General features: G+C 39.9%; 1 protein-coding gene across 1 annotated transcript in view; it reads left to right on the forward strand.

The window, feature by feature from the left end:
- MTNR1A (melatonin receptor 1A) overlaps positions 1-10,434 on the forward strand; it is a 31,140-nt gene extending 20,706 nt beyond the window's left edge. The window contains exon 2 of the mRNA XM_055416453.2: positions 3,789-10,434. Within this exon, the coding sequence (XP_055272428.1) occupies positions 3,789-4,657 (869 nt within the window). The 3' untranslated portion in view covers positions 4,658-10,434. The remainder of the gene's footprint in view (positions 1-3,788) is intronic.
- The last annotated feature ends 528 nt before the right edge of the window (positions 10,435-10,962 follow it).

The following is a 10,962-nucleotide window of genomic DNA, read 5'->3' on the forward strand; positions in this document are numbered from 1 at the left end:
CTTCCATGTGGTTGGGCAAACAAGTGAAGGTTCTAAGCATTTCTTTTAACACAGACTGGGAGGGATGGGGAGCAATGAAAAGTTAGATGAGGAGCTGCTCAGGGCAGAAGAATAGTATGAAACAAAGGAAAACAAACCACAAAAGTAAATACAGGAAGTCCCCTACATATGAGCCTTCAAGCGGCAAACTTTCAAAGATGTCAACGTGCATTCACATGTCCAGTCACCTAAGTTAGCTCTATCTGAGGAGGCACTGATAGCTTTTGAGACACAGGAGCTGAACATAGAATGGTACACAAAGGTTGTAGCAGCCTTTCTTCCACAATGCGATTCAGTGCTCCTCTGTTATCTATGATGAGAACAGAAAGAGCTACCATCCAGACATCACAGGATCAGGTTTTTCAAGAGGGGAGATAGAATTGAATCCAGCAAGGAACCAGAACCTGTACCATCCACACCAGGCATGAGTGAAACTGCAGCTTGCACTCCGTCACCTACTGATGACAGTCGGCTCTACCATGTCCCACCTCCTCTCCCTGCTCCTGTCAGTAATTCTTTTTGCCTGTTCTCTTGATGACAGCCCCTGTGTGCCAGCTGTTGTACTGTACTACTGTATTTTTCAAAGTACTGTAAGATTCAGTTCAGTCGCTCAGTTGTGTCCGACTCTTTGCGACCCCATGAACCACAGCACACCAGGCCTCCCTGTCCATCACCAACTCCCAGAGTCTACCCAAACTCATGTCCATTGAGTCGGTGATGCCATCCAACCATCTCATCCTCCATCGTCCCCTTCTCTTCCTGCCCTCAATCTTTCCCAGCATCAGGGTCTTTTCAAATGAGTCAGCTCTTCGCATCATGTGGCCAAAGGATTGGAATTTTCAGCTTCAACATCAGTCCTTCCAAAGAACACCCAGGACTGATCTCCTTTAGGATGAACTGGTTGGATCTCCATGCAGTACAAGGGACTCTCAAGAGTCTTTTCCAACACCACAGTTCAAAAGCATCAATTCTTTGGCACTCAGCTTTGCTTATCGTCCAACTCTCACATCCATACATGACTACTGGAAAAACCATATCCTTGACCAGATGGACCTTTGTTGAGAAAGTAATGTCTCTGCTTTTTAATATGCTGTCCAGGCTGATTCCTTCCAAGGAGTAATTTAATGCCTGCAGTCACCATCTGCAGATTTTGGAGCCCAGAAAAATAAAGTCAGCCACTGTTTCCACTGTTTCCCCATTTATTTGCCATGAAGTGACAAAACTGGATGCCATGATCTTATTTTCCTGAATGTTGAGCTTTAAGCCAACTTTTTCACCCTCTTCTTTCACTTTCATCAAGAGGCTGTTTAGTTCCTCTTCAATTTCTGCCATAAGGGTGGTATCATCTGCATATCTGAGGTTATTGATATTTCTCCCAGCAATCTTGATTCCAGCTTGTGCTTCTCCCAGCCCAGTGTTCCTCATGATGTACTCTGCATATAAGTTAAATAAGCAGGGTGACAATATACAGCCTTGACATACTCCTTTTCCTATTTGGAACCAGTCTGTTTTTCCATGTCCAGTTCTAACTGTTGCTTCCTGCCCTGCATACAGGTTTTTCAAGAGGCAGGTCAGGTGGTCTGGTATTCCCATCTCTTTCAGAATTTTCCATAGTTTGTTGTGATCCACACAGTCAAAGGCTTTGGCATAGTCAATGAAGCAGAAATAGATGTTTTTCTGGAACTCTCTTGCTTTTTTGATAATCCAGTGGATGTTGGTAATTTGATCTCTGGTGCCTCTGCCTTTTCTAAAATCAGCTTGAACATCTGGAAGTTCACGGTTCACATATTGCTGAAGCCTGGCTTGGAGCATTTTGAGCAGTACTTTACTAGCATGTGAGATGAGTGCAATTATGCAGTAGTTTGAGTATTCTTTGGCATTGCCTTTCTTTGGGATTGGAATGAAAATTGACCTTTTCCAGTCCTGTGGACAGTGCTGAGTGGCCAAATTTGCTGGCATATTGAGTGCAGCACTTTCAAAGCATCATCTTTTAGGATTTGAAATAGCTCAACTGGAATTCCATCACCTTCACTAGTTCTGTTCCTAATGATGCTTCCTAAGGCCCACTTGACTTCACATTCCAGGATGTCTGGCTCTAGGTGAGTAATCACACCATCATGATTATCTGGGTCATGAAGATCTTTTTTGTACAGTTCTTCTGTGTATTCTTGCTACCTCGTCTTAATATCTGTAAGATTAAAAATGTTTAATTTTTTTTGTGTTTGTTTTTTATGTATTTTGGCATCCTGGTGGCTCAGATGGTAGAGAATCTGCCTGTAAAGCAGGAGACCTGGGTTCAATCCCTGGGTTGGAAAGATCTCCTGGAGAAGGGAATGGTAACCCCCTCCACTGTTCACCCCTAGAGAACCCCATGGACAGAGCTACAGTCCCTGGGGTCACAAAGAGTCAGACATGACTGAGCGACTAGCACTTTTATGTATTGTGTGTGTGAAAAGTGTTATATACCTATTACAGTATAGTAGTATATAGCCAATTCTACTAGTTGGGTGCCTAGGCTAACTATGTTGGACATGCAAAAAAATTGGACTTAAGAATACGCTCTCAGGACAGTACTTGTTCATATATAGGGGTCTTAACTTTAACATACTTGTAAAAGAGCTTGTAAAATTTGACTAGAGTATACTTAAACTTTAAAATATGTTGAATTATTGTGTTCATATAAAATTGTTACTTACCCTGATTATCTAGAGTTTAATTTTTCTACCTTAAGTTGTCTATAAAATCTAAAAGCATCTCTCCCTTTTCCTTTGGATTGAGGTGAGAGAGTTGTAGAGCATTTATTGATCACCTATCATGTGACAGACACTGCTCAGTACTTGACAGAGATGGCCTCATTTAGTCCTCATCATACCCTGCAAAGACAATGTCATCATTATCTCCACTTACAGAAGAGGAAATTGAAGTTTGATGTGATAATGTAACTTGCCCCAGTTAGACAGCTAGTAAGGAGCAAAGCCAATATTCTAACCCAGCCGCTGATAACAGGATCCTTTTTCTTCATAAATATGCTATGGATGAGGGCCCTCTGTGTTCCAGGAACAGAAATTTTAGAACCTTTGAAGAGTTAGAGATAAAAGGCCTGGAACTTAGGGAAGTCCTGCCTGGCTTGAGGAAAAAAAAAAGCTATATGAGGTTTCTCAAATAATATAGACCATTCCAGAATAAAAGACATGATGGGAGTATCCTGAACTCAAGATTTTTTTTTTTTTTTTTTAAAGCACAAGAGAAACCAAGGTGTTAAAAAGAGAACAGTTTTGACCATGAAACATGCCTTGTTTGGGGAATCCAGGAGCTTGGGAACAGTGGAGTTGATCTGATAAGGACAATGGAGAGTTCAGTTCCCAGGGAAATGGCTTCCACTTCTTTTAGAATGTGGCAGAAGCTGTGATGTCATGTCACCCGAGTTTGCAGACCCAGCTCTTTTTTTAAAAACTGTGAAAGAAAACCCATGTGACCCACGTGAAACTGGCCCTAACCACAAAGGAAATGGCAGCCCACTCCAGTACTCTTGACTGGAAAATCCCCTGGACAGAGGAGCTGATGGGGTTACAGTCCATGGGGTTGCAGAGAGTTGGACACGACTGAGCGACCAACACTTTTCACTGTCTTTCAGTAACTGTGATATTGGGTCATCCGAGCAGCAGACATAGCTCTTTCTTGAATACCTGTGAAAGAAAACCCATGTGAAACTGGCCCTAACCCGTGTTTTCTAAACCTTTCTCTTTCAGGGAATGTGTTTGTGGTGAGCCTGGCAGTTGCAGACCTGCTGGTGGCTGTGTATCCATACCCCTTGGCGCTCGCGTCTATAGTTAACAATGGGTGGAGCCTGAGCTCCCTGCATTGCCAACTTAGTGGCTTTCTGATGGGCTTGAGTGTCATCGGGTCCGTTTTCAATATCACGGGAATTGCCATCAACCGCTATTGCTACATCTGCCACAGCCTCAGATACGACAAGCTGTACAGCAGCACCAGTTCCCTCTGCTACGTGTTCCTGATATGGATGCTGACACTCGTGGCGATCGTGCCCAACCTGTGTGTGGGAACCCTGCAGTACGACCCCAGGATCTACTCCTGTACCTTCACACAGTCTGTCAGCTCAGCCTACACGATAGCCGTGGTGGTGTTCCATTTCATAGTTCCGATGCTCGTAGTCATCTTCTGTTACTTGAGAATCTGGGCCCTGGTTCTTCAGGTCAGATGGAGGGTGAAACCCGACAACAAACCAAAACTGAAGCCCCAGGACTTCAGGAATTTTGTCACCATGTTTGTGGTTTTTGTTCTCTTTGCTATTTGCTGGGCTCCTCTGAACTTCATTGGTCTCGTTGTGGCCTCGGACCCCGCCAGCATGGCACCCAGGATCCCCGAGTGGCTGTTTGTGGCCAGTTACTATATGGCGTATTTCAACAGCTGCCTCAATGCGATCATATATGGACTACTGAACCAAAATTTCAGGCAGGAATACAGAAAAATTATAGTCTCATTGTGTACCATCAAGATGTTCTTTGTGGATAACTCCAATCACGTAGCAGATAGAATTAAACGCAAACCTTCTCCATTAATAGCCAACCGTAACCTAATAAAGGTGGACTCCGTTTAAAAATGCAGAGCATGAATGGCAAGATCTGAACACTGCTCCAAGCCTTACTCACTTTCATTCCCTCTTGATAGATGCCTAGAAAAACAATGTGGAGGAGAACACTTACAGTCTTCAGAGTTTGTCTCTGTATGTCTGAGCTAATGTGCTGTCAGCATTTTGAACAAGTCTCTGGTTCTACTTACCAAGAGAACAGAACATACAGTGAGTTGTACGTTCATTGAAGAGTATAGTTCAGGGAACAGAGTGGGAGTTAATTTTAAGAAAAATGCTGAATATATTCAAGTGGAGAAAGTGTGAGAACTTTTCTTTTATTGCCGAGTGCCACCAAGGTAGTAATTGCTTTTTTTTCCTCCACTTTTTGAATATTTCTAGTAGAAAAACAAGCAATATGTTTTTAAAAAGGGAAAGTGAGATGAGTAACTCATTACACAGAGAAAGGCTGAAAATAAATCAGTGAAATAACTCCGCAACCACTGCCATCACCAAATCTTCAATTGGCTGGATTACCATTGGGCAGATGCAGTCATGATAATCACAGTGATCCTATCTATTAAAAGCTGTGCATTCAACTAGATAAAGAACAAACTATGTGGCGGAATTCTTTTCAAATGTCAATAACCATAGTATTTTAAAGCACTAACTACTTAGAAAACTGTGTTCAACTTTGTTAGACATTTGGTTTGTTATTATCTTGACACTGAATATCATTATCATTCATGTCGCTGAACAGCTGTTTTGAATTTTTCTCTTTTAATTTATTGAGTCATCTAATCAGTTAAAAGGTCCAACAAAGGTCTGTCTAGTCAAAGCTATGGTTTTTCTGGTAGTCATGTATGGATATGAGAGTTGGACTGTAAAGAAAGCTGAGCGCTGAAGAACTGATGCTTTTGAACTGTGGTGTTGGAGAAGTCTCTTGAGAGTCCCTTGGACTGCAAGGAGATCCAACCAGTCCATCCTAAAGGAAATCAGTCCTGAATATTCATTGGAAGGACTGATGCTGAAGCTGAAGTCCCAATACTTTGGCCACCTGATGTGAAGAACTGACTCACTGGAAAAGACCCTGATGTTGGGAAAGATGAAGGCAGGAGGAGAAGGGGAAGACAGAGGATGAGATTGTTGGATGGCATCACCAAGTCAATGGACATGAGTTTGAGCAAGCTCTGGGAGTTGGGGATGGACAGGGAGGCCTGGCGTGCTGCAGTTCATGGGGACACAAAGAGTTGGATGCAACTGAGTGACTGAACTGAACTGAATTAGTTAAAAATGCCAAAGAATCAAAGAGTTGTAGATTCTTAGATATATGTGCTAAATGCAATGAATGTGTTCTTGATTGATAATCTATTTGGGCAAGTAAATTGCTAAACCAGAAAGTTTTTCTTTTATAGGTAACTCAAAACAATATTCTGTAATAGCTCAGTATTTCATTGCCCTAATGTACTGAAAGTCTAGAAGAAGAAGGAAAAAAAGCATGAGTAAAGTATGGTTTCATAAACTATGATTCTAAGTTTAACCCAAATAGCTATTTGGAAGTACTATGAGGTTTGTGGCATGGAGTGCTTTGCAGGAAATTAGAACCAGATTTTCTTGTATTTTAAAGTTATGCAAAAATAAAAACAACAACAACAAAAACAAACTATCACATTCTAGAATGAATTGGTGTTTTGCAACTATATACAGAAGACAAAAGTGATCTGGATATGTTTGCTAATATCTCTACAGCTATATAATCAGAATCTCCTTGGAAAATTCTAGGGTCAATTATTGTAAAAGATATCTCTGATAATTTGTTTGATCAAGCATATTTGGGAAATACTAAATTATTACAGATTTTATTTTCTTGGGCTCCAAAATCATTGCAGACAGTGACTGAAGCCATGAAATTAAAAGACGCTTGTTCCTTGGAAGGAAAGCTAGACAGCATATTAAAAGGCAAAGACGTCACTTTGCCAAAAAGTTTCATATAATCAAAGCTATGATTTTCTAGTTGTCATGTACGGATGTGAGAACTGGACCATAAACAAGACTGAGCACCAAAGAACTGATGCTTTTGAACTGTGGTGTTGGAGAAGACTCTTGAGAGTCCCTTGGACTGCAAGGAGATCAAACCAGTCCATCCTAAAGGAAATTGAATATCCTAAATATTCAGTCCTGAATATTCATTGGAAGGACTGATGCTGAAGCTGTAACTTCAATACTTTGGCCACCAGATGCAAAGAACTGACTCATTGGAAAAGACCCTGCTGGTGGGAGAGATTGAAGGCAGGAGGAGAAGAGGGTTCAGAGGATGAGATGGTTGGATGGCATTGCTGACTCAACGGACATGAGTTTAAGCAAACTTCGGGAGATAGTGAAAGACAGGGTAGGCTGGTGTGCTGCAGTCTATGGAGTCTCAGAGATTCAGACAGGACTTAGTGACTGAACAACAACAAGTTATAGTTTGTGGTGAAGAAGTTGATGGTGATAGTGATGGGGGATGGGTGTGTATGTTTGTAAGTTATCTGTAAAACTTTTCCCATCAAGTCATTTATGTGTTAAAGGTCTAGTCAGAGCTAAATTAAATAGTAAAGATCATTTTAAAGCTAAAGTCCCAAATTTCAGATAACTGAACATTCAAAAAGATTAACCATGGTAACTGTTTTTGAAAGATATTATACTTTGCTCTTGATGCTGAGGATGAATTACTGTGTTGCTAACTATGTGTAGTATGATTTCTTGCTCTTTATAACATTTTATTTCTTAATTTATACAATAGCAAAAATACTGCACAGAAGCTATGCCTTTTAAAAATTATCTGCCAAGTAGAGTATCTCACCTGAAGATCAAGTATGTGACTTTAAAGTCTAGAAATGTTTTCTTCTCTATCATCAAAGTATTAGCTAGTTAAAAGGATGACAATGAAAAAGTAATTCATAAAGATCAAAGACTGAGATTTCTTCTATTGAAATCGCATTGTAAAAGATGTGTAAGCTTTCGAGACATGGATCAGCGGTGTCCTCACTGTAATATTAATAAATAAAAAGTTTTTCTCTCCTGAAAAATCCTCAGATAGGTAGGTAATCTGCTGCGTCTGATTTCGCCAGTGTGTGAGTTACTTTGTGAACTATTTGAAAGATTAACTCTTTAAAGACTACCAGATTACTATTGATCCAATGGTAAGTACTGTTTCATAGTACAAAATGAATAGCTGGCAATGTGCTGTGTTATTAAAGGGAGCACATTTTCATCAGGTCTGCTATGTTAATTAATTATAAGCCTCTGTTAAGGTCAACTTCTTTATCAGAATTACTTACCAGTGTAATAGTTTTCGTCAGCCTTCCCTCTGTCTGTCAGAGTAGTGGTGGTGATATGAGGGTTAGCAGTGAAACGAAATGGCATTTTGAAGTGGCACAGTTTACAGATTTTATGAGTATTTGGACTGTCTGCAGCTTGCATTTCACTGCCTAGGCTGGCTGCTTTGTGAAGCTGATAGCAACACCTATGTTATAAGGCGAGGAAATACTTTTTTTTTTTTTTAACCAGAATCTGGATATGCAAAGTCTACACAAGACTGTTGAGGATAAGAATAGTAAAAACAACAATAACAACAACAAAAATATTGTCTTTTTAAAAAGTCAATTGCTAGAATCATGTGCAGTTTCTAGCATAATATTATTTACATTCCTACACTAATATCCAGTTGTAGTGGACGGACTCCAGAGACTGACCATTCCAATTTATATCAATCATTTGCATATTAACTCTGGAGGGTTTTCCTCAGTTGTATTTCTTTCTGAAAAATTTAAATCACACAGAATTCTGTTTTGCCCCTGTTTGCCCCTACTGAATCTCACTTTTAAACATATGTTGTATTTCTTATACCTGTTGGAACATATTAGTTTGGGACTTTTATTGCCTGTGTTTCATTATGTAAGCTTCATAATCACACAAAATAGGATTATTTTTGTTTAAAACTAAGGCGTTAATAGAGCATTGTGCTTTGAGGGAGGAGTAATTTCAATTTTCTACTTTATTTCAAGTTTCATTACCATGTATTTGGGCATGTAAATCATTTTTGTGCATAAACAATATTATTTCTTGACAAAGCAGCAGAACTACTTGATTTTAAATATTCTGGGAAGCAGTGTGACTCTATGACCAGTCTTGGATGTTAAATCTATAATTGCTCGTTGAGTAAACACATTCAACTTGAATATTTTATAATGAATAATAATTTTGACCATTTTTTGGACTGTCTCTGATGCATTATCAAATATTTCACTGTGAATAAGCAAACACATCTGGACCATAATAGATACATATCAAATTTAAATGACTGAATGTTACATTTGAGAGTTATCTGAGCATAAGCTCTTCCCAGATATCTCAGTGGTAAAGAATCTGTCTGCCAATGCAGGAGACACAGGAGATGGGATTTTGATCCCTGGGTTGGGAAGATACTCTGGAGATGGAAATGGCAACCCACTCCAGTATTCTTGCCTGGAAAATTCCATGGGCAGAGGAGTCTGGCAGGTTACAGTCCATAGTGTTGCAAAGAGTCAGACACCACTGATCATGCACACACACAATCTTCTTTAAGTAGCCTTTTCGTTTTTAAAAAATAATTTTCAGAATTTTTCACTGTTTTACTTTTTACTCTTATGCTTAAAAGTAAATCTTCATTTAAAAATTATTTTGTAAAGAAAAAAAAAGCTAGATTCTCTACAAGGATGAACAGCAGTTTTGTTATTTTTGGTTGCAACTTTTGTAAATCTCTCAAAACAGCATGTTGGTAAAAATTTGGGGGGAAAGGGAGATTTTAGTTGGGTCTAATATTTATGTTGCTGATGAGTGAGTACTTGTTTTAGCAAGGGTCTTTTGGAACACCAAAGACCGAATATAAAGGAGAATTGTAAAATATAGGAAAAGACCAAAATATTTGGCCAAAGTCTTAACCTACATATAATGTAGCAATAACAAATAGGGTAAAATTTTAGGAATAAACTAAGCGGATACCAGGAGATGGTCTGGTAATTGTAAGGTTTTTAGATAGATGTGATCTCAACTTTTGTGCCAAGTTCCTGAAATGCGGGATATAGCCTAACTGGGTTCAGTGTATACTACCTACCCCTGGAGTCATTGCACAAGATGTGTGATCATCTTGTTTTGTTTTGCTTTTATTCTCCATGTCATGTGGGATCTTAGTTCCCCAACCAGGGTTCAAACCTACACCCCCTGCAGTGGGAGTGTGGAGTCTTAACCACCGGACCACCAGGGAAGCCCCTCAACCTTTCCTTACTTTATTTTTTTTTCCTTTCCTTACTTTAAAGTGGCAAAGGAAAATTTAAATTCCACTACGAGACATCAATCATAAAGGAATATGTAATTACAATCACAAGCCTTAATCATTTTTGTAACAAAAACATTTTAAATTAATAAAGTTGATTATTTCAGTCGGTTCAGTTGCTCAGTCGTGTCTGACTCTTTGTGACCCCATGGACTGCAGCACGCCAGGCCTCCCTGTCCATCGCCAACTCCCGGAGTTTACTCAAATTCATGTCCATTGAGTTTACTCAGACTCATGTCCAACCATCTCATCCTCTGTCGTCCCCTTTTCCTCCTGCCCTCAATCTTTCCCAGCATCAGGGTCTTTTCAAATGAGTCAGCCCTTCACATCAGGTGGCCAAAGGATTGGAGTTTCAGCTTCAGCATCAGTCCTTCCAATGAATATTCAGGACTGATCTCCTTTAGGATGGACTGGTTGGATCTCCTTGCAGTCCAAGGGACTCTCAAGAGTCTTCTCCACCACAGTTCAAAAGCATCAGTTCTTCAGCGCTCAGCTTTCTTTATAGTCCAACTCTCACATCCATACATGACTACTAGAAAAACCACAGCCTTGACTAGACAGACCTTTTTTGGCAAAGTAATGTCTCTGCTTTTTAATATGCTGTCTAGGTTGGTCATAACTGTCCTTCCTAGGTATAAGCATCTTAATTTCATGGCTGCAGTCACCATCTGCAGTGATTTTTAGAGCCCAGAAAAATAAAGTCTGCCACTGTTTCCCCATCTATTTGCCATGAAGTGATGGGACCGGGTGCCTTGATCTTAGTTTTCTGAATGTTGAGCTTTAAGCTAACTTTTTCACTCTCTTCTTTCACTTTCATCAAGAGGCTCTTTAGTTCTTCTTCACTTTCTGCCATAAGGGTGGTGTCATCTACATATCTGAGGTTATTGATATTTCTCCCAGCAATCTTGATTCCAGCTTGTGCTTCATCCAGCCCAGCGTTTCTCATGATATACTCTGCATATAAGTTAAATAAGCAGGATGA

This window comes from Moschus berezovskii, chromosome 26 (genome assembly GCF_049115385.1).
Source record: "Moschus berezovskii isolate FMDL1 chromosome 26, NW_MosBer_1.0, whole genome shotgun sequence".
In the NCBI taxonomy this organism is placed as follows: Eukaryota; Metazoa; Chordata; class Mammalia; order Artiodactyla; family Moschidae; genus Moschus; species Moschus berezovskii.